Source organism: Tilletiaria anomala, assembly GCF_000711695.1.
Source record: "Tilletiaria anomala UBC 951 chromosome Unknown K437scaffold_29, whole genome shotgun sequence".
Lineage (NCBI taxonomy): Eukaryota > Fungi > Basidiomycota > Exobasidiomycetes > Georgefischeriales > Tilletiariaceae > Tilletiaria > Tilletiaria anomala.
Genome location: NW_013546993.1, coordinates 143,729 through 166,721, shown reverse-complemented (window position 1 = coordinate 166,721; position 22,993 = coordinate 143,729). Strand labels below are relative to the sequence as shown.

Below are 22,993 nucleotides of genomic sequence, written 5' to 3'. Positions count from 1 at the left end.
GGGGGGTGCTATGGCAGCCAAACAAGAGGGTTGCTGCGGAGCTGCTGTGGACGACAGGATGTCGCTCTGTCAACGATGCTTGTCTGCCGCCCTGTTCGACGAGGAGGAGCAAGGGGCTAGTGTCGATCAGGCCGTAACGCGATGTCTGCTTGGTCTCGCACGGCCCTTGGGACGAGGGAATGGCAGCGTGCTGCAGCGGTGCTTGTGCATAGTAGGTGCTAGACAGGTCTGCGGGGCGTGCCCAAACGAGCGCGCTCTCTGCTCGGGACACACACACTCTTTCCCACACACGCTATATATCTCCTGGCTGCCAGTATGGTGTGCAGGAAAGGGTGCGGGTGCGGGTGCGCAGAGCTGTGACGACGATACCCTGTTCGCTACTGTTCTGCTCTGGCCTAGTCAAGAGACTCGACCCGGGTTTGAATTTGCCTCAAGCGTCTACTTGGCAGACTCTGTCGGACAGACGGGCCGATGATCGCGGGTGTAAGAGGGTGTGTGTGGCCTTGTGCGTGCCAGGCACGATCCATCGCAGCGGCAGGCCTTGCGACCCCCGCGGCCCAGCGGCTAACGCCCATCAGGAGTGCAAAAAAGGAAGTGAGGCCGTGTCCAAGTGTCTGGCTCGGCTGCCGTCAGCCGGCGGCGCGGACTGCTTGGCACTTTGCCTGCCGAGATGCTCTGCTCTGCTGCCTTGGTCATCGATCGGGAGGGTGGAGTCTCTTTTGGCTCTTGCTTGCTCCGTCAAGTCTCACACCCCGAACTGCGTGCCAGGATCACATGTACATATCGCATCGTTGTTGAACGTCCCTGCTCGCACCGCAAGAGAGGGGAGCCAGGGGCTGGAGTGGCGGGGCAACGGCGGTGCCGACCTGCACTCTGGGAGCAATACGCACGCCACAGCCACCAGGACTGTCGCATGGGTCCCCTTTGTGGCTCTGTAACCCACACACCTCCGGGGCCAGGCCCGCGCGTGGGCCGCTGGCTACTAGCGGGGGCTAAAAACAAAAAAGATAACAAAAAGGAGGGGGTGCGGGTTGGCTGCAGCGTCCAGTGCAGTGGGACGCAGTTCAAGTGTACGTCACCGCTCACTGCCACCTGGTGCCACCTTCTATTATTTTAGCGATCGCGTCATCCTGTGGCTCGGGCTACTCTCCAACTCCACACCCAATCACCACGGAGCAGCGCTGCGCAGCCAACACAGCAACCCTATTCAGTCACATCGCCCTCTCGCTCTCCTTCCCTCTTGCGCGCTCGCATGGATCAGAGCATGCAAAGCACTGACGCAGACATCGTCGTCACCGCGTATGGAAGCTGAGCGCATACGCTGCGTCTAGTTGCAAGGTAGACCCGTGCAGCACACACACCAGGCAGTCATCCGGAGCATGCCAATCGATTGCCTTCCTCACTTCTCGAGTGCGTGTCGCTGTACATACAAAGGGGAAAAAGACAAGAGGAAAAAACTGTGGACACGAAGGGAGCACCGCACTGGCCGCCGCGCACGCGCGACGCTACACAGAGGCACCGCCGCCGTACGAGGGCCAGCCCTTGCTGCTGGGTGTCAGCGTCGGCGCCCGCCACTCGCGCGGGAAGAGGCCGCTGAGCCGCTTGCTGCCCTCGTTCTTGAGCCGTCGGCGCGCTTCGGGGCTCGCGAGAAGCGCCGAGCGCTCCCCGCCCTTGCCCTCGCCCCCAGCGTCCGGTCGGATGCCGCCGGCAGCAGTGAGGCCGAGCTGCCGGAGCCTACGCATCTCGTCTTGCGTGCGCTTGCTGCTCGCGACGCGCAGTGTGGCTGCCGCGTACAGCCGCGCGTCCGTGCGCTGCAGGTCGTCCAGCGCCTCGACCATTGCCGCGTGCTTGTTGCGCAGGTCCTCCCGCTGCGACTCGCGCTCCGTCCGCCGCAGCAGCAGGTACGCGCGCCGGATCGTGTCATGCACCTCTGCCCCGTATGGCAGCACGTCCGCCGCCGACACAGCAGCAGCAGCCGGCGCAGGCGGAAAGACCATCTTGCGGATTGCCTCAGTGCGTGAGTCGGCCATTGGTGGGACATAGTTCGGGTCGTTCGGGTTCAACCGCGACGCCGATGCCGTCGACTTGCCCGCTGGTGCAGTCGCATACCCGCGCCGTTGCGAGCTCGGCCACGCCGAGCCCACCGCAGGAGCAGTCTTCTGCAGCCCAACGCTCGAGGTGCTGTATGCGCGAGCCTGGCGAGCAGCGCTGGAAGACGTTCCCGAAGAAACAGGCATGACCCTTGCACTTGAACCAGCGCCGCGGCCCGAGTCGGAGCTGCCAGCAGACTGCGCAGCCTGCTGGCGGATCAGGTTGAGCGCCGAGCCAGCGCGGATCCAGTCGAGATGGGTCTTGGAGAGCGTGTGCACAGTGCGGATGTGCAGCACCTCCCTGACGCTCTTGCCGTCCTCAGCAAACTTGGTGACGCGGAGCTGCACCTGCGTGCCGAGGTCACCCTTGACAGGATCGATCAGCTCGCTCAGGTTGACCGTCTCGACCAGGTCGCCCGCGGCGATCTTGCTGTAGTCGTCCTCGTTGGCAAAGAGCAGCGTCAGCACGCCCTGCTTGCGCAGATTCGTCTCTGCGATGCGCGCAATGCTGCGCGCGACGATCAGGTTGCAGCCGTAGAAGCGCGGCTGCAGCGCCGCATGCTCACGCGCAGAGCCCTCGCCATAGTTGTGGTCAGCCACAATCATCCACGGCTGACCGCGCGCACGGAAGCGCTTAGCCATGCTCGGGATCGTGTCCCACTCCTGCTCCTTGTCCCCGGCAGCAGCCTCGAAGTCGCGCGCAGAGTTGACCTCTCCGTTCTCGTCGTTCATCGCGCCAATCAGCGTGTTCTCCGCCAGGTTGCTCAAGTGACCCTTGTACTTGAGCCATGGTCCCGCAGCAGAGATGTGGTCAGTGGTGCATTTGCCGCGGATGCGCAGAAGACAGCGCATCGACGGCAGCTCAAAGTCTGCCCGGCTCGCAAAGGGAGAGTTGAAAGGCTGCAGCGGTTCCAGGCGCTGGCTCGTCGGGCTGATGAGCACCTCAGTCGATGGCTGCGGTTCAGGCGCCGCAGCAGGCAGATACGACGTGTCCCCTGGGACGAACCCGCGCGTTGGCAACTCATTGCCGGAAGGTGGCTCAAATTTGAAGTCCGAGCCGTCGGGCGCCTTAAGCGTGTCGGTCATCGGGTTGAAGTCGAGACGTCCGGCGAAGGCCATGGCAGTGACGATCTCTGGGCTGGCGAGCATGTTCATTGTCTTGCTGTTTCCGTCATTCCTACCCCTGAAGTTGCGGTTGAAGGATGTGAGGATGACGTTGCTCTTGCCCTGCAGTTCCTTGCGGTTCCATTGACCGATGCACGGTCCACACGCATTGGCGAGCACGCGCGCTCCGACGTCGAGTAGGTCCTGCTCAATCCCGTCGCGCTCGATCGTCGCGCGCACCTGTTCGCTGCCCGGCGTGACGTCGAAAGAGGTGACGACCTTCATGCCGCGCTCTTTGGCCTGCTTGGCGAGCGAAGCGCAGCGCGCCATGTCTGCGTAGCTTGAGTTGGTGCACGAACCGATCAGCGCGGCGGAGAGCTCGATCGGATGGTCGCGGGCATCCGACTTGGCTCGCTCGACAAAGGTCGAGAGCGGCGTGCTGAGATCGGGCGTGAAAGGCCCATTCAGCGTCGGCTCCAGCTTGCTCAGGTCAATGTGCACCTCCTCGTCATACTGCGCACCCTGGTCAGCTCGCAGCAGGCCTTGGTCAAAGGCAGCCTGCGCCTGTTGCGCCACTTGTTCCCTGCCCGTCGCGCGCAGGTACTTGCCCATTTCAGCAGAATAAGGGAAGGCACTAGTCGTGGCGCCCACTTCAGCACCCATGTTGCTCATCGTCGCTAGACCCGTGGCGGAGATGGAGTCGAGGCCGCTGCCAGAGTACTCGATGATCTTGCCTGTTCCTCCTCGCACAGTGAGCTTGCCGGCCAGGTGAAGAATAACATCCTTCGGCGTGCACCACCCGTTGAGCTTGCCGGTCAACTTGACGCCGAGCACCTTTGGCGCGAGCAGCTCCCAAGGTGTGTTCGTCATCGCGTCGACAGCATCGGCGCCTCCCACCCCGATCGCCAGACATCCCATGCCGCTTGCATTCGGCGTGTGACTGTCTGTTCCGAGCATGAGCATTCCTGGCGCGGCATAGTTCTCCAGGACGATCTGATGGATAATGCCCGAGCCAGGGCCCCAAAACTCGATGCCGTACTTTTGCGAGGCAGAGCGTAAAAAGTCAAATACTTCCGAGTTGGAGGCGATGGAGCGCTTCAGGTCTGCCTCTGCGCCTTCATAGGCTTGAATCAGATGGTCGCAGTGAACGGAGGAAGGGATCGCGGTGCGGGGCAGACCGCAGGTCATAAACTGCAACAGGGCCATCTGAGCAGAAGCATCTGCAGAACCCCGCAAGATCGAACGTCAGTCGAGTTGGCAAGCAGCCGCAATCTCTAATGGCACTTCCGACACACCTTGCATAGCAAGACGGTCGATGGTGAGTTTGAGATACTCTTTTCCCCTGATGTTGGAAGTGTCTCTGCCGATATGCGAGAGGGCTTCTTCCGGATTCCGGATGTGGGAGTAGAGAATCTTTTCGGAGAGCGTCAGCGGCCGGTCGAGCAGAGCGCGTACGATGGCAAGCTGCTCGAGCAGCTTGGCGTAGGGTGGCATGCGAGATGGGTGAGCAGAGGCTGGCGAGGACGATTTCCCAGACGCGATCGTTGCCAGGCTTCGCCGGCTGCCGCTGTTGGACACAGCAGCGCGGCATAGGGAGCAAGCAGCGACATGGTTGCGAGCGCGGAGGCCGCGAGAGGCGCGTGCGATCATCTGCGACATGGCTGTTCTCTACTCTTTCCGCCTTGTGCCGCCTGTCGCTCGACGCACGATCCACGTTCGAGGTGAGAAGAACGGTGGTAGGTCGACGGTGCGAGCCTGTATTGAAGGCGAGGTGGATGAATGTAGAGAACGGAGAAGATCAAATGCATCTTCTTGTCTCACACCCCTCTCGCTCTTTCCTTCTTTACAGTGGTCTACTTTGTTTTCTGCGGGCGTCCCTCGGCGACTTTTTGTTTGTGAAAGATGCCGAAGAGCACTCCACACTGCCAGGTTGGGAGAAGGGGTGGGTCAAGTCGGAAGCGGCCGACTGGCTGATACAACCCTACATTTATTACCACCTCTGCCGACTGTGGCCGTTATCGTACTCTTCATCAAACGGTATTTGCTCTGACGATGATAGCATGCTGTGCTTTACAATGATGCAGTGCGGGCAGGTTGTGGGGCTCAGGCTTCAGCCTGTTGCCAGCAGCATTCATGCTAGCATCCGAGAGCATCGCTTTGCGTTGTGACTTGTGTCTCAGTGTAATATGTTGGTCCGCTCATCCCTTTGTGACAGGTAACCAGGTCTCTGGAGAATGACGATCAGCGGCCGCCAGCTTCAGGTATATTAGTGGATAGTGCCGTTCCGCCTCATTGAGCCTGCTAGCGCCTGTGAAGTGCGATGGCATCACACCACCTCTCTCCAGCAGTCTCCCCTCTCCAGGTGACACGGGATCTCCCAGAGTTGAAGTCGATTCAATGAGCGTAACCACGCATCAGCATCTCAATCGACGAACAGAACACTTGAAGCGCTTCTGGGGCTTGGGCGCCTCGTATATACAGGCAAAGTCGCAACCTCGCAACTGCCTTCGCGCAGCACTGTGTCTCGCCAAGCGGGATCGCTGCCTCCGAGTGCGATTCGCCCTGCAACTCATTCAGCTGTCGATACCCCAGAGCAACACGTACCGTCAAGTACACGGCGCAGCTTAACAGGATGGGAGACTCGGGGCGCGATGCGAAGTTCTTCCAGCGCGGTCGAGCGCAAGAGCTCAAGGCCGAGTTGAATGATGACAAGAAGGACAAGGGCTGGGTCAAGAAGAAGGCTGCTCTTAAAAAGGTCATCGCCAATGCCACCATGGGCAATGACATGAGCAGCCTCTTCCCGGACATGGTAGCCTGCATGAATATTCAGGTGCTGGACATCAAAAAGATGGTCTACCTCTACCTCATCAACTACGGCCGCGTACGGCAGGACCTCATCCACACCACCATCCCTGGCTTCCTGTCTGACTGCAACGACCGTAACCCGCTGATCCGCGCGCTGGCCATCAGGACCATGTCGTACATCCAGGTGCCCGTCTTGATCAGTGCGCTGATCGACCCGCTGCGACAGTCCCTTAAAGACGCAGATCCGTACGTGCGCAAGACTGCGGCAATCTGCGTGGCAAAGCTGTACATGTATGAAAAGCGCATGGTCGACAAACATGGCTTCATCGGCATGCTGCGCGATCTTCTCGCGGACTCCAACCCGACAGTCGTCGCCAATTCCGTGGCGGCGCTCACGGAAATCAGCGAGCGCAGCGACAACATTCAGCTCAAACTCAATCTCACTGTTGCGAGCAAGCTTGTCAGCGCGCTGCAAGAGTGCTCCGAGTGAGTGGACATCCGATGCGCATCCACGAATGCTCTCTTGCTGAATAGGCCCAATTCAATGCTTGTGCTCTGCATCTCTTCCAGGTGGGGACAGGTCTACATTCTCGAGTCGCTCCTGTTCTTCGTGCCTTCTGACTTTGCCGATGCAGAGATTCTGGCGGAGCGCGTCGCGGTACGGTTGTCACACTCCAACTCAGCGGTCGTCCTCACCGCTGCCAAGGTGATCCTCTATCTCATGAACTACATTTCCTCGAGCGAATTCAAAGAAGGCCTCTGCAAGAAACTATCGCCGCCTCTGAGTACGTTCTGCTTTCTCTAGCAATATGTCCTGCGTTAAGGCTTTGGAGCTACCGTTGACCCACAGCTTTCTCTACTAAATTTCCACGTGGCGACACTTCCGACAGTCACACTCCTATCGTCCGGCCCAGAGGTGCAGTACGTGGCGTTACGAAACATCCTCCTCATCATCCAACGCCGCCCGATCGTCTTGCGCAACGATGTTAAAGTCTTCTTTTGCAAGTACAACGATCCGATTTACGTCAAGATGGCCAAGCTGGAGATCATGTATCGCCTCACGACCGAGAAGAATGTCTCGCAAGTACTGGCAGAGCTGAAAGAGTGAATCTTCGCCGTTCAAGTACGAGGTACTGCATAGGGTAAAGCCCGAGTTTGCTGACACATTTCACACCACACGCCGTGCATTGCTGCCAGGTACGCCTCGGAAGTCGACGTCGACTTTGTGCGGAAAGCAGTGCGCTCGATCGGGCGCCTAGCCATCAAGATCGAACCGGCGGCGGATCGATGTATCAACGCGCTGGTCTCGCTGATCCAGACCAAGGTCAACTACGTGGTGCAAGAGGCAATCGTAGTGATCAAGGACATATTCCGCAAACACCCCAACCGATACGAGAGCGTCATCGCTATCCTTTGCGAGAACCTTGACAGCCTGGACCAATCTGAGGCGAAAGCAGCGATGATCTGGATCATCGGGCAGTATGCTGATCGGATAGAGAACAGCGATGAGCTGCTTGAAGACTTTCTCTACTCCTTCCTCGAGGAACCGGTGGAGGTACAGCTGGCGCTGCTCACTGCGACCGTCAAGCTCTTCCTCAAGCGTCCCGCAGCGGGCGGGGAACTTGTTCCCAAGGTGCTCAAGTGGGCCACAGAGGAGGTGGACAACCCGGACTGCAGGGACCGGGGCTTCATGTACTGGCGCCTGCTCTCGACCGACCCGGCAGCAGCAAGGGAAATCGTCTTGGCAGACAAACCGCTAATAAGCACTGAGACGGACCGCATGGACCGCGTGCTACTCGATCAGCTACTCCTGCATGCCAGCACGCTCAGCAGCATCTTTCATAGGCAGCCGCAAACATTCATCAGGAATGCAAAAGCCAGGGTGGGTGGCTCCGCCTCGCGCGTTTAATAACGACATTGGCTGTAGGAGGCTGACTTTGGTTCGTCCACTTCTTGCATTACGTGTGCTTGTGCTTTCCGCGTACAGTACATTCCGGATTCGCCAGCTCTCGACGAAGGCGCGCGTCGATACGCCAGCTCGCACATCTACACGCGACCTACAGTGAAAGGGCCGAGTGTTCCGCGGGTAATGCAACCTAGATCATCGTCGTCAGCGGTGCGAGCAGCCGGTGCCAGCGGTGCGGCTCTCGCCGCTGCCAATGACGCACCCCCGATAGGCGGCGCCGCCCATCCGTCTCTCTCGCTACTGGATACCGCTGCGTCAGCAGGGACCGGGGCCACCGCAGAAGGACGGGCGGTCCACGAGCAGGAGGACAGCGTGGAGAATTCTGGAGTGCAGGGCCATTCAGCGAACGTGTCACACGCCGAAGTCGACGGCCCGCCGTCACCTGCCGAGTCGGGGATCGGGCCTGTCGCATGGGCGCGGCACGAGCCAAAGTCTGCCTATCGTCGAGACAGCGTTGAGTCGATGGGAGGCAAGGCGAATGGCACTGATGTAACAGGTGCTGCTACTGGAGGCAGCGGCGAAGATCCGTACGCAATGCTAGGCGATGATTTCGGTGGAGGCGGGGGTTACGCTGCAGATCAGCCTGTGCCCAAGTTGAGCGCTCTGGATGAATTGCTCATGTAACTCATCCACTTGCCGCACGAAAAATGGATAAGGGCATACACATCTATACTCGTCGTGCGACTTGACACCCTTTTCGGCAGACACGCCCGCGGTTGCCGTTATCCCGAACAATCACTGATCCATGTTCCAATTGAACTCGGTAGCTTCGATGAGCATATATATGCATACAAGACCTTGACGTCTCGACCCTCGCATGCCTATCTGCACCTGGACGGCTGGATCTGCTCCCTTCAGAAAATCATGAATAGTAACAGATGTTGCAATGCAGTGGCAACATCGAATAAGCGCGATTGCGTGGTGCGATGAAAGTCAAGCAGAACGACTTGAGCAGACTCGTTGCTGCCTCGAGTCTGCAATACATACTCTGGCTCTGGCCTCAACGCACTACATAGCATTTCCTCGGCGCTCGACCAGCGCAGCCGCGGTCCTGTGTGAAAGTATAAAATGTAAAGTGTCCTGTGATGGCCGAGGTCCCCGGAAGTCCGTGCGATGTGGCGGACCCCATCGTGTGCTATCTCGCAGCCACTAGCTCCCTAGGACAAAGAATATCACAACACTGCAGCAGTGTCTCAACATGTGCAGAGACGAACACCCTTCTCGAAACTAAGCTCCTGCGGAGGCAAGGGCAATGTGGCCCGAAAAGCAAATATGGAAGTGTCGTGAAATGTTCCTGCATTCCGACGTACAGCTTGTGAGGGCATCTGCATTCTAGGATGGGTCCTTCCAGGTGTATGTAATTGTAGCCCGCACTCAGTCTGCAGCTTGGCCTCATCAAAACCCCGGGTTTGAATAAGGTTGGCACTGGAGCGCCGTGCTGCGCTGCAAACCGCAACCCCGACGTCGCTCCTATATTACCAACCGGCGGTTTTCGCCGGTTATGTGCCTCCCCGCGTCTAAATATCGAATGCCTGACAGCCTCTCCCCCGCCGACCTGCTCGACAGTTGGCTATTGGCTCTTCCAGTGCAATCCTGAGGCCCTAGTCGCGTGGTCGCTTCAAATTTCGTTATTTACGCCTTGATCGGATGTTCCGCGCCTTCTTCAGCCTCTTCCCTGCATTGATTGGACGTGTACATACTCCTGTAGCCTATTGATCCATACTTCATATCCCACCCGCCACCCATTTCCAGTGAAGTATGTAGGTACACCGGCGTCCTTTCAACGAAAGCAATGACAAGGCGCCAGCCCTCGCATCATGCTCAGAGATATCGATGCTTGGGAGTACTATAGAAGGGACAGCCTCAACCGTCCTCAGCCCTACGCCCAGGCAGGTTATGTCCAGGTTTGCCTAGGGCCGGTGAAAAAATATCAATTCTACATTTGTACCATTGCGGATTTATTCCCGAAGCTGGAACACTTTTCGTGTCTTTCTGTTGAAAAAGGTGTTGTCTCCGTTTTATGCACTTATTTACGCCTGAGAGCTCCCAGACTCCAGTCCAGTGGTCCGTACACGTCGGCACAAAAAAGAATAGAATGACAAAAAATAAAATGGGCTGTTACAAGGGACAAGCCGCAATGTGGAAATGAAAGCGCATGGGGCGGGAGCGCACGGACGGGCAGGGCAGCGCCAGGATTGGCCAACTGCCAGAGCACTCCTCAGTACCTGGCACTGCCAAGCCGCCGGGATTCCCATATGTACATACATAAATATACATACAGAAACGAGCCGTGTCGACTGTCTACCAGGGGTCCTGTTCGATGTTGGGACAGTTAACCTATGTCGGCCCATCCTAATTGCGAGTGATCTGTTGTGGGATTCTGGAGGATCCCGTGTACATACATACGCGTAGCCGTCAAGTAGCGCAGAGACTCTGCGTAAAGGGTAGCACCAGACGCCCAAATGCCCAACGAGTAACAACGGGAGCCATAGCCACAAGCGCGGGGAGACGCGCTCATCAACAACACTGACCCCTGTTCCAGAGGCCAGCTACAGACATGTTCGGCGTCCGAGGGCGAGCTGGTCGTCGGTTGTCCGCCTTGATGAGGATTTGATGAGGGAAGCGAGAGGTCACTAAAATTATCTCTACATTTAGGCAGTGCTTACACACTCTTAACACCTTCTGGCCTGCCGTTGAAGAATTGCCTGACGATAAGGATACGCCGAGTTGAATTGTATGGCATCTGTTCCAACGTCCATGACCGTTCCCGTTTAGCCCTGCCCACCCTCAAAATGACAAATCACTGTGCGTCCAGCCCACGTCTCTCTGAAGCCATTCAAAAAGTTGAACTGTGAAGGTTAGCAGCATCAATCCACTGCTCCCCCCGACCACGACCGCCACCGTACTTACCATGGCTCAATACTCTCGAGTGAGCACAAACACCTCACCCCCAGCAGTATCAGAAGACATGCATCCACAACAACAAGCAGCAGGCGCACCAGCGATGCCTCCCACCTCTCCGCCAGCCGCTCCGTACGGGTCATATACGCGCCATTCGATGGATTGCGTTTCTGCAAGTAATCACAGCGGATCCGGCGGGGTAGCATCATTCTCATCAGGAGGCTCGACCGGCGGGCTGACTTCAGGCGCAAGGCAACCGGCTGGCAGTGGCGGTGTTGGTGGTGCTGGTCCAGGGCAACGGCGCAATTTCGCAGACAGCCATTTGGCGAGGAGTAGGGATGCAGCACAGAAGCGATTCTCAGGGTATGCTCCATCGGGTTCGTCCACACATACGAGCGAGTCGGGCAGGAACAGCCGGATGTTTGCCTTCGCGCCCACTTCTTCTGGAGTAGGGATTATTCGGTTGGAGCCAGAAGACGATGACTACCTAGTGCGTCATGATCACGGGGTTTCGCGTTCGTCGAGAGCACGATGGATCCTCCGCCTGCCGCTTACTGTACCGTGAGCTTGATGCTTACCACCCCTACCGCGCTTGTCCTCCGCAGCATGACCCTCGCTGCAGGGAAAAACAACCTTTTGCCATGTCGTCAAGGGGGATACTAAACGTCGCTACGCTGCTCGCCCTCTCCCTCGCCATGCTCATGCTTTTCGCAGGGTATCCATTGCTATCCGGCCTTGGCATCCTAAACAAGAATAATTTTGCGGTCGGGACTAACGGCACGGGTCAGATACCCGACTTGCCGCTGCTTCAGCTCATCGACACTGCTACGCCGTCGACTGCGATGAAATGGAGCAGTCCGGACAAGATCAAATATGACTTGGTCTTCAGCGACGAGTTCCAAGTGAATGGTCGCACATTCTGGCCAGGCGGTGCGTCGTACTTCCGCTCGTCTTTTGAGCTTTTGGGCCGTTTCGCTGAGAGCTGATGAGTTGTTGAAATTCTTTTCGACCCAGATGACCCATTCTGGGAAGCTGTGGACATTTGGTACGGCGCCACCGGTGATTACGAGTGGTATTCTCCAGATAACATTGTCACTCAAAACGGCTCGCTCGTCATCACTTTCGAAGCAAAAGAGTCTCACAACCTCAACTTCCAGAGTGGCATGCTTCAGAGTTGGAATAAGACTTGCTTCCAGGGTGGCTACATTGAATTCTCTATCCAATTGCCCGGAACTCCGCAGCAACAGGGGTTCTGGCCCGGAGCCTGGGTGAGCGACGAATGGAATGGTCGTCAAGGCGGCTCTGAGAGATGTAATTGACAATGACATCTTTCCCTTTTCCCTCCCATAATTATCGCATCTGCAGATCATGGGAAACCTTGCGAGACCTGTGAGTGGTACTTGCTCTCCTGATCGGTGCCAATCTTTCGTTTGCTGATGTGCAGCTCTCGGCATGCTGTACAGGGCTACCTCGGCTCGACGGATGGCATGTGGCCGTACAGCTACTCGGCCTGCGACACTGGCATCCTCGCCAACCAGACAAATATCGACGGAACAGGGCCTGATGGTGCCATCCACTCAAAAGGTACCTACGCCGATAACCGGGGACACATCTCCCATCTGCCCGGGATGCGAGCCTCTTCATGTACTTGCCCTGGAGAGGACCATCCGGGCCCCAACCGCAAAACGGCTCGTTCCGCACCCGAATTCGACATTTTGGAGGCCAGTGTCGTACCGAGAGGCGCCCCGACCAAGGGCCAGGCTTCGCAGTCTCTCCAAATCGCACCTTTCGACGAGGGGTATCACTGGTACGTCTCGGCCAAAAGTCATAGCTCCGACCTGCCTTGGTGCTGATCTACTCTCCCTTCCACTCTCTGTGGCATTCACCACTTTGCAGGTTGAAAGGCAATGCCTCAGCCCCAATCTACGGATCTACCACCGATTACAACACGTACGAGGGTAGCGTCTATCAAGAGGCTGTGTCTGCGGTTTCGGACATTCCGCTGGATGGCTACGTGTCACAAGGTCAGCGCTTTGTCACCTATGCTCTGGAGTACGAACCTGATTGGGATTTGAATGGAGGCGGCTATGTTCGGTGGTAAGTGACGGTGCACTTGCTTGCGAAAACAGTTCACGCGGTCTACAGGCTGCCGACATTGATCCACATCATCACCCTTCTTGCTTCTCCACAGGTTTGTCGACGGTCAGCCCACCTGGATGGTGAGTGCGCGAAAGCCGCAGCGATCTATTCGAACATGACCCTCACCGTCGTCTTCGTGCCATCAGGCGACGGGCGCCGCCGTGGGACCTTCCTCAGCCATGGATATATCACAGCGCCACATCTCACCGGAGCCAATGGGTAAGAGCCACTGCTCGTTCGCCCGCCGTGGCGCATGAAGCTGACACACGCATGAGCGCTTCATGGCTGATTACGACCGATTTTGTTTTCTCCAGCGATGGTTATCAACTTAGCAATGGCACATAACTTCGAGCCATCAATATGGGATAGTCTCGTGTTCCCTAACCGCATGCTGGTGGACTACGTGCGGGTCTACCAGCGGTCTGGGAGAGCAACGAAGCTATCATGCGACCCACCGTGAGTCCTGCGTGTCTGTCACTTTTGTGGCACCTCAAGTCTTTTGACGAGTAACGCATATGCTGAACACAATGCCGCTCTCCATATTGAACGGTGGACGACCCTGCAGCGATTATCCAACGGCTGAATACATCAATTCGCACCTTCAGCTCTACATGAACCCCAACTTGACCCAGTACACTGATGTGTACCCATGGGTCAAGAACTCGCTCACAAACCCTGGCTGCTAGAAGCACGCCTCTCTTTCGACATTCCATTGATCTCTCTCCAAGGGCCGCTGCGTAATCTCTCGCCGCCGGTCATGTGGAATGCACCAGTTGCCTTTCGGCTCGCTGACGACACCCGCACAGCATATTGCATCCGCTTCACGTTTTGGCGTTCGTTTCACCTTTGCACTTTTTGCCCGTTTGCCTCCTTTGGCATCGTTTTCTGTATTTTGCAGACTATGGAACCGCTGTCAGCACAAGTGACGATGATACTGACAGAGGTTGCATCTGCATCTCATGGAGGCGAAGCCGGCCGCCGAATCATGTAGTGGAAAGGCTAGCCGATAGTGACGCACACTTGCAGCTACGAGAAGTTGTGGACGGTGGCCTAGTTTAACTGCTTGAAGATGGATCGACGTGGGTCTGCTGCAGCATGTCCCCGAGCGCAGCCGGGGTACGGATGGGGATGCACATCTTTCTCTGGCTTAGATGGAAGCTGGGCGTTGACGTTGAGCATAGTCACACAGCTGTGTAAACGCTATAAAAGGTCACCTGTTCCTTTCCATCTTTCGCAACAGCCGTAGCAATCATGATCATGATCGTTCAGTGCTGCCGCGCCGAGGAAGGGTGAGTTCTCAGGTCAAGCAGCGCTGCAGCAGTAGGCACTGCCTCATCCCCGCTTCACATCATCCGAGCAGTCACACAACAGACCGCTTCCACCTCATAGTAGCGAGCGAAACAGCTGGCTGGGCACGAAAGGGTGAACAGTTCTATCTCGTAGACTCGTCATCGCCTTAAGCCAGTCCATTCTTATGATGATCCCCACCCGTTCGAGACCCCTCAACAGGTTTGCTTCCCGCTGCTGTCAGCGTGTCATCATTCAATTTGTGCGAGGGCAAGTGGAGATGCGAAGAGGTAGGAAGCAGGGCCCCTTGTGCAGATGGGACATCTCTCATAAGGCGAAGACCCCAAAGGTCTAGTGTCTGTAGAGCAAAGGAGCCAACAGTCGTCCAGACTCCAGGAATGTACTGCTGTTGCATACGAAGAGGTGATAGAAAGGTGGATGTCATTTTGAACAGGCACCTCTTCGGCGAAATAGATGAGACAACTGGACCAGCTCTCCCCAGCACAACCCATAAGGAGATGAAGCGAGATGAGAGAGGCCACGCGGAGGAAAGGATACGTGGCTTTTTCGAAGCCAACACACCATAGCCACACTTCTTCCCCTTCAACTGCAGTGAGGTGTGCACTTGAGAGCTACTGCAACGCTCACAGGTCGACGGGCTTCACTGTCGTCGGCTCCATCATAGCCGTGGATACAGGAAGCACTTGGCAAGCGGCAGCCTTTGCACCGGCCAAGTGGCGCTCTCATTCAGGAGGCACACAGCCCATAGAGAGCGAGCACGCCGACAATTGCTCGTGTGACCAGCGCAACCCGGTTGGTAGTGGCAGAAAGTCGCACACCGGCGGCCATCAACCGCAAAGATGAGCGCAGCATTACCTTCCAGCAGCCATGATCCGCAAAGTCTGCTCGCCAAACTCAAGCCGCACCTCGAGGCGGTTGAAGTGATCTGCAAAAAGTACAGCATTCATGACGATTCGGCTGTCGCGCTAGACGATAATGCTTCAGCGACGAAAGGTGCAGCGCTTGGCTCAGCGGTAGCAGGCGGGCAGGAGCAGGGCCAAGGCTTGAATACAGTGCAAGGGGTAGGTAGGCTGTATGCGCCGCAGATCATGGTCACGAAAGCGACCGGCAGCGTCTCGCCGCTTCTGCGCCATGACAGCGAGGGGCGAGGGCCGCTGCCAGCGCCGGGCACAGGCAAGCTGCGGCCCTTCTTGGCAAGGCTTCCGACAGAAACCATTGGGTCTTCATCAACAGTCGGAGGGAATGAGGGCGTCGTGATGATGAGTCCCGGGTCTGTTGGGATCAGCGACGAGGAGGAGGCGTGGAGCGCGGTATCGCGGACCATCAAGCCAGTCGCAGATACGCTGCGGTCAGGTGAGTTATTGGGTTCATAAATTACATTCTCTTTTTCTTGGGCGGGCCTTTTCTTACAAATTGTGCGCTGGCCTGCAGATAGATTACGAGCTGCGCTAGGAGCAACTGACTTAGATGCAAACTGCGTCGCCATGCTGCGCATCTTGCTGACGCATCGAAGCAGCAAGTACACCCGACCGCTCCAAGAAGCACAGATCGAAATCATGCGTGTGCTGGCGAATCTATGCATAGAATGTGGTACGTACGAATTGTCTGTCGTCTGGGTCTCTGCTATTCAGAAACTGATGCATCCCGTGCCCTCCTTGGCAACACCAGATACCAATCGAGACAAGCTCTTGCACCTCCAAGCGGCCTCCGCTATCCTTGCTCTTGTCGACTCGCTGCTCAACGACCCGATTCCCGACATGAAAGCCATGGTTCATTTTGACACACAGACTTTGGCCTTGTTGCGCGCTGCGACCGGCGCAATATTGAACCTGCAACTCGATCATCCAGCAACCAAACGTGCGCTAGGCGCCAGTGCCACTTCGCTGCGCACGATCTACAGATTAGCGTCAACACCAAGGATCTACGTGCCGAATTCATGGGCAGATGGGAACCATGGCTTTGCACGAGCAGCGCATGGGAGTCCCAAGCAGGCGGAGAACATGAATCTCATCAGGACGGGCGCGACTGTGTCGACATGGGCCTGGCGGATCGTGCAGGATGTCGTGAGCTGTGGCGCGACAGGCGTAAGCGATGGCGGAGCGCTCAGTCCGAGCAGCGGGACCGAGTTAAGCGGCCGCAGTCGGTCCGATACCCTGCTAACAGATGCCGCTATTAATGCAACTGCAGTTTCGCTGAGGGCTTTCCTCGCAGCGAGTAGCCACCATAAGCAAGGCGATGATATCCTGCCTTGGGACGCCGAGGATGTTTCGACCTTGATCGAATCAGACATGGAAGTCCTCTCGGCAGCTGCAGAGCTCATCGAGTCCACCTCACTGGACTCGCCCGCCTTCCGTCTCCTGTCCGTCTCACCGGAGCACTGGCCAAACCCAGCCTCGCAGCCGGCGGGTCTACGACATCGAAATCCATTAGAGCTCTACACGGCCTTTTTTGAGCGGGCCGCTCCGCCGCCAGCCTGGCAGGGGACCTCCCGGACGCCGGTGCCAGCGGATACACAGTCGCTGCAAGAAGCAGAAAAACAGTATGCGCAATGCAAGGCAGCAGTCGCGCGGAGCATCGTTGCCATCGCCGGAGAAGATCGTTGCATGGACGTGCTCTTTGGATCGGAGGCCTCGGGCTTGTCCGGCGCGTCGTGGTTTATCGACACGCTCAAGTCGTGGGCTTCGATGCGCCGCGGCACGAATCGCGACGATCTGGTCAGCATCGCATTGCTCACGCTCGGGAACTTGGCGCGGAAAGACTCGCACTGCGTTGCAATGATCGAGCAGCACGATGTTGGCACGCTGCTCGCACCTGTGCTCGCAGATGAGCAGGTGGACGTCAAGGTCGCGCATGGCCTGGTAGGCTTGCTCAAGAATCTCGCCATTCCGGCGCAGAACAAGGAACGGATAGGCTCGCTGGGCGTCATCGAGGCTGTCGGTCGCTTCTTGGAGCCATCCAAGGACATGGTGCAGCCGCTGCAATTCGGCACAGTTGGCCTGCTGAAGCACCTGTGCACAGGATCAATCGCCAACGCCGTTCGACTGGCTAACGGCCCTGTGCTCCACGCGTTGCTAGCTGTAAACAGGCGCACAGACGACGTGCCCACGCGTATGGAGAGCACGCGCGTGCTGTTCAACATCGTTAAGACCCTTTGGTCTGTCCGCGATGCAGACTCCGGCTCAACAACGACTGTTGCTGCCGCCGTCGCTGCTGCCAAGGCGGCCATCATGCGGTTCGAGACAGCAGAAGCGCTATGCGAGATGGTGCGAAACGGCGTCAAGTATCCCATCCTGGTCAATGAGGGTGTCATCGCACTGACGCTGCTTGCAACCGATGCGCGCGGGTCGCTCCTCGTCACGCAGGCGCTGGTGCAGCAGAAGCCTGCACAGGACGAAGACAACGACACGGCCAACAACAGTAGCAGCAACGGCAACGTCAAGGGCAGCAGCAGCAGCGCCACTAACCCGCATGACAACGACAAGGAGCGCCGGCTTCCCCAGCGCGAAGGCACAGCGGACAACACGGCGTCGCTGCCGCCTGCGTCGGCGTCGGACGCGCTGGGCATGCTCGAGAATGTACTCACGCGCCGTGATGCGCGCATGCCGCCGCAGTACGCGGCCAACGCGTGCTCGCTGCTCATTGCTATCTTCGAAGCGTCCAAAGGCGCGGGCACGGGTGCGGGCGCGATTGGAAGCAGAGGCGGAGCTACTGCTGCAGCACTAGCAGCAGGTGGCGGCGCAAGAGCAAAAGGGATCGTTGCTGGGGAGGAGATGGATATCAGCGTAGACTTGGCCGCCGCCGCAGATGCGCATCCGATCACCGCGATCGCTCGACGCATGAGCGATACCCTGCGTGGGCTGCAGGAACGCGGGCCTGCGGAGATGGTCGCTATGGCGGAGCGTGCGCTGCAGCTTTCTTCCCAGTGTTCGTCATGAGGGCGGTGCGGGCGTGCATGAGCAGCCAGCTTTTCGTCGTCGTGCGTATGCCTCCTCCAGCACATGCGCAGCCGGTGCGGTACGGCGCGGCTCCTTCGTATCTTCCCTCTTGTCTATATCTTTCTACCTCTAATCAGTCGCATGCAGCCAATTTTGCACTTCCACCTCAACCTTGCGTCACTTTCCTGACCAGACCAGCCATCGCATGTGCACCCATCGCATTTTCCAACGATCACCCAGGTTGCCCCCACGCCCTTGCCCACACCGAGTCTTGCAATTTTTATTTATTTATTTTGAGTTCTGGGCGTTGTCACCATCATACACCATGCTATTTCCCTCCTCATCATCATCGTCGTCATCACCATCACCATCATCGTCATCATCTCATCAATTCGATCAGTGTGAACATCCACATGCAGAACTTTAATCGCCGCCTTACTCAATTACAGTGCCGCATTCTTCGCGTTCCCCTTCTTCCCCCTCCTCATTTTTGCCGCCTTCCTCGCTCTCTTCCTTTTGCTCTGGACGATCGACGCGGTTTGCTAGCGCTCTCTCTCTCTCTTTTTCTCCATTTCGCCATTCCGCATGATCTTGGTCCTTGTGACGCCACTTCCCTGTTGTTGCCTGTGCGTGATTCGTGACCCCATGGGGCGTGAACACTGGGGGCAGCGAGATAGTCGAGCCTCCTCTGCTCTCCCTGTTGTCTCTTGCCATCGACACAGGCTTTCGGTGTACATTCCATCGCATGCAATCAGATGCCGTCTCTAGGGTTAGGTCCAGTGTGCAAGACGTCTTCTCTGCGTTTGCTGACGCCGTCAAGTGCTAACAGGGTACGTACGAGAGCTACTTGCATGTATGCCCATCACCTCATCACTGTGTGTCTAAGCAGTTCTCATCAGTACCCGGACCAACCTTCAAATACGAAGGATGCTTCGAAGGTATGCTGTCTCATCAGCAAGCATGCGCACCTCTCCGACAGAATACACCGCCGACGAGACCCGTACAGCGACTGATAAGGAGAGCGCGCGCAGCAGCTGCAGCCAGCCGGGGGACTTGTGGGATGGTCAGTGCGCAACCGGGGCAGCGGCACTGCAGCAGTCTCGGGCGAACAGACTAAACATAGCGCACGCCATGTGGGCACCCATCATCGACAACACGATCATTAGGCGGCTGCTTTGGTTGCAATAAATTGGCTGTGCCGTAGTACAATTGCCGTCGTCGCGCGCATGCTCGAGGACAGGATCCACGCTGCCTGCTGTCACCATCGCCGTCCTCGGCGACGTCTCGTCGTAGTAGCGCCCAGAGCTGCTCAAGCTGACCCTCGTTGAACCCTCCCGATAGGTGCCTCGACAACGGAGACAGAGTAGAGCTGTCTACACCATGGCGCGTCTCCCCGTGTCCAGTCTGGTGAGCCTCGCCTTGAGCGTCGCCGCTCTGGGAATTGCCAATACGGGTGCCTCGCCGTCATCACCCCATCACCAGCTCTCCTTTCAGCCTGATGCCTCGAGTGGCGTCTTTACTCATGCGCAACACGCCGATGACCTCCTCAAGCAAGCTGCCAGCGCGGTTGGCCAAGCCGGCTCGGCCAGCAGCAGCACCGTGCAAGATGATCCGTTTAGGCAGATGATGGGCTCCTTCGCACCTTCATCCTCGCTGCGAATCGAGCTGCCGTACGAAAGCGTTGAGGCGAGCAGTATGGCCGGTGCCGCGGCCAGGTCAGTAGAGCAGATGATCATCGAGCATAGTAACAAAACGGGCGGGATGCACGCCATCCTGACGCATCGCGAGTTCCCCGAGGTCTCCGTCCGCATCAAGCACATCTCCTCCGGAACTAAGGCAAAGGCAGCAACGGGGCAAGTGCACTACTCGGCAGCGGAGCAGGATCGCTCAGACCCAGATGCGTTCTGCGACCCGGGGGTGTCGAGCTGGTCCGGCTACATTGACACGATCGACGGCAAGTCACTCTTCTTCTACTTTTTCGAGTCGCGCTCCAATCCGGACAAGGACCCGGTCCTGTTCTGGACCAACGGAGGTCCGGGCTGCTCCTCGTCGCTTGGCCTTTTCCAAGAGCTGGGACCGTGCCGCGTCGAGCTGGGCTCGTCCAAGCATGCGACAGGACCGCCAATCAACGGGACAGAGGTGAACCCGTACGCGTGGAACACGCGCGCCAATACCATTTTCATCGACCAGCCCGTCGGCGTCGGGTATAGCTACACGCGCTACGGCGTGCACGTCGGCGACACCGAGTCGGCGTCGCACGACGTGTACAAGTTCTTGCGCATCTTCTTCTCCGCCTTCGACCGCTTCCACGATAACGGCCTCATCCTATCTGGCGAGTCGTATGGCGGTAGGTATCTCCCCATCTTTGCCAGCGAGGTAGTAGACCGGAACCAGGCGTACGAGCTTCAGGCGCAGAAGCACGGAAAGACGAAGCCGAGCAAGGAGCAGATCGTGCCGCTCAAGAGCGTGCTTATCGGCAACGGGCTGACAGACATCAGCAGGCAGGTGCCGCAGTATTACGACTTGTGAGTTTCTTCCCATTTGCGCTTTGAGAAGTGCAAGAGAAGCTGAGGAATGCATGGGTTTGGATCGCCCCCGCACAGCACATGCACGAAGAAGGGCGGCTTCAAGCCTTACCTGTCCATCGAGCAGTGCACGCGCATGAAGGTCTACCGGGACAAGTGCGCTAAGGAGCTAGCCGTCCACGTGAGTCGGGAAAGTCGAACGAGATTATCTTAAATCTTGAACAGTCAGCTGACCCATGATCTCCCACTGCAAATGGGATCGGGGTTGCCAACATTTCCCCAGTGCCGTGAGAGCTACAATGCTGACAAATGTGCAGATCTTAACATGGTCTGCCAATCGGAGCTGTTTGGCGTCTACGCGCAGACGGGTGAGCGATGCATCTTAATCACGACCCTTGTTTTGCGTGCCCACCTTTCGGAATGGATCATCTTTGCTGACCGTCTGCGTCATTTGCTTGCGTGGGTAGGTCGAAACCCCTACGATATCACCGACGATTGCAAAGCGGGCCTTACTCCCAGTGCGTGTCTTGCTATGACCCATGCAACTCGCACTATCCTCTCATTCTTATTGCATCCTCCGCAGACCTGTGCTACCCCGTCTCAGCTGACATCCGCAACTACCTAGACCGCGATGACGTGCGCTCGCTCATCGGTGCGGCACCGAAGAGCCAGATCGGCAAGTTCCGCTCGTGCAACTTTGAAGTCGGCGCCAGCTTTGAGTGGCACTACGACAGCCTGCTGGACAACTCGCGCAACATCGCGGGCTTGCTCGAGCGCGACATCGACGTGCTCATCTATGTAGGCGAGAAAGACGTCATCTGCAACTGGCTCGGCAACAAGGCGTGGGTCATGGACCTCGAGTGGTCCGGCAAGGACGCGTTCCACGCCAACAAGCTGCGAAGGTGGCGTGTCGACGGCGACGATGCCGGCGAGACGCAGCACGGCGGCGGCCTCACGTGGGCCACGATCAAGGGCGCCGGCCACAGTGAGTTCTATCGTATATGGCACAGCCCGCTGGCCGTCCAGAGCTGACCTCCGAGGCCATTTGTCCTTGCAGTGGCTCCGTACGACAAGCCTGCAGCATCCCTTGCGATGCTCCACCGCTTCCTCGACGGCGAGACGCTGTGATAAGCTCTCCCTCGCCCTCGCTAAGGCCCGAAGAGCAAACAGGAGTGACGACGAGAAGGAAGGCCAGTCCAACAGACCTTGCACTGACGCACGCCGCGGTTTCCACGGGTTTTAATGCTGGGCCGGAGGGCTCGTCACGTCGGGTGCGCTTCTGCCAGATGGCAACGACCCCGTGGGAGAAGGAATTACCCAATGTCTAGGCATCGGGTAAGTCTGTAGAACGGATATGTTCATCCATAATGCTGCAATGCAATCAGTGCTCTGGCGCTGCGGAATCAAACATAGCAACAGCAGATGATGACGGAAATGAGATCATGAGACAGGAGAGAGCCGGAAACCCTCTGCAACGAGGGGTTTTTTGGAGTTAGAATGATGCAGAGATCCCTGACGATGTTCGTTGTCACCTGTCAGGCCGTCACCGGTCACCTGTGCGGACTGTGCGCTGTGCCGTCCCCGGATCCTGGCGCATTGAGAGATTGGAGACCTCCTGTGACCTTGTCTTCACCCTAACATGTGAAACATGCCTAAACCAGAGCCCTACAGAGTGCATATGAACAGAGATCCGATCATCTGGTTGCTACCTGCTTGCGAGTACTGCATACCATACACATATGCATGCAATAGGCCGTATGGACCATGGAGGCGTTTGAATGCAAGAACCTGTGTGAGACCTGGTGAAACAACACAAAGAACACGCCGCGGACTCGGCATTTAAATACTCTTCTCATCGTGTCATGTCGCGAGTGGCACTGCGGCAGTGTGCACTGCTTTCCCTTCTCCCTAGAAACAAACACTCAAGACAACCCCCCTCATTCTCCTTCGTCCTTCGTCGCGGTCAACATTCTTTGCCCCCAACGGTCTGCCGGTCTCCGTCGCTGTTGACGACGACGGGTTTGCATCATCGTCTTTCACCCCCTCGTGACTCGTGGGGACTGGGAACTGCGGAGGTCCGCACTCTGGCAGTCTGCACGGTTACCTATTCTTACCAGCTGCTGCCTCCCAACTGTGCTTCATATCGTCACCATGAGCAACCTGAGAATCTGGATCCCCTTCGTGGAAACGCATCGCTCCGAGGTCCAGGGAACCGTGCCA

General features: G+C 57.5%; 6 protein-coding genes across 6 annotated transcripts; 4 read left to right on the top strand and 2 right to left on the bottom strand.

Annotated features, from left to right (window-relative positions):
• Positions 1–1,381: 1,381 nt before the first annotated feature.
• Positions 1,382–4,971, bottom strand: K437DRAFT_255851 (aconitate hydratase). Its single transcript, XM_013388454.1, has 2 exons — positions 4,490–4,971; positions 1,382–4,414 (listed from the first exon to the last, which is right to left on the bottom strand). Exons 1-2 carry the CDS (start codon positions 4,851–4,853, stop codon positions 1,506–1,508), a joined length of 3,273 nt encoding a protein of 1,090 aa, XP_013243908.1. The 5' UTR covers positions 4,854–4,971; the 3' UTR covers positions 1,382–1,505.
• An 855-nt stretch (positions 4,972–5,826) lies between these two features.
• On the top strand, positions 5,827–8,589 carry K437DRAFT_267857 (Adaptor protein complex beta subunit; the record flags this gene model as incomplete). Its single annotated transcript, XM_013388453.1, has 5 exons — positions 5,827–6,485; positions 6,570–6,784; positions 6,890–7,103; positions 7,197–7,881; positions 7,987–8,589. 5 exons carry the CDS (start codon positions 5,827–5,829, stop codon positions 8,587–8,589), a joined length of 2,376 nt encoding a protein of 791 aa, XP_013243907.1.
• A 2,695-nt stretch (positions 8,590–11,284) lies between these two features.
• K437DRAFT_223069 (glycoside hydrolase family 16 protein) lies at positions 11,285–13,691 on the top strand (the record flags this gene model as incomplete). The annotated part of the gene is made up of 10 exons (XM_013388452.1): positions 11,285–11,356; positions 11,472–11,796; positions 11,881–12,134; positions 12,232–12,255; positions 12,330–12,673; positions 12,763–12,963; positions 13,058–13,085; positions 13,152–13,224; positions 13,320–13,461; positions 13,571–13,691. The coding sequence occupies 10 exons, from the start codon at positions 11,285–11,287 to the stop codon at positions 13,689–13,691; spliced, it is 1,584 nt and encodes a 527-aa protein (XP_013243906.1).
• Positions 13,692–15,377: 1,686 nt separating this feature from the next.
• K437DRAFT_94222 (uncharacterized protein) lies at positions 15,378–18,351 on the top strand. Its single transcript, XM_013388451.1, has 3 exons — positions 15,378–15,666; positions 15,749–15,903; positions 15,982–18,351. The coding sequence occupies exons 2-3, from the start codon at positions 15,798–15,800 to the stop codon at positions 18,246–18,248; spliced, it is 2,373 nt and encodes a 790-aa protein (XP_013243905.1). The 5' UTR covers positions 15,378–15,666; positions 15,749–15,797; the 3' UTR covers positions 18,249–18,351.
• A 195-nt stretch (positions 18,352–18,546) lies between these two features.
• K437DRAFT_255847 (uncharacterized protein) lies at positions 18,547–19,186 on the bottom strand. Its single transcript, XM_013388450.1, has one exon. The coding sequence runs from the start codon at positions 18,960–18,962 to the stop codon at positions 18,684–18,686; it is 279 nt and encodes a 92-aa protein (XP_013243904.1). The 5' UTR covers positions 18,963–19,186; the 3' UTR covers positions 18,547–18,683.
• K437DRAFT_255846 (alpha/beta-hydrolase) lies at positions 19,170–22,183 on the top strand. Its single transcript, XM_013388449.1, has 6 exons — positions 19,170–20,773; positions 20,852–20,954; positions 21,057–21,141; positions 21,241–21,291; positions 21,357–21,758; positions 21,831–22,183. Exons 1-6 carry the CDS (start codon positions 19,629–19,631, stop codon positions 21,899–21,901), a joined length of 1,857 nt encoding a protein of 618 aa, XP_013243903.1. The 5' UTR covers positions 19,170–19,628; the 3' UTR covers positions 21,902–22,183.
• The last annotated feature ends 810 nt before the right edge of the window (positions 22,184–22,993 follow it).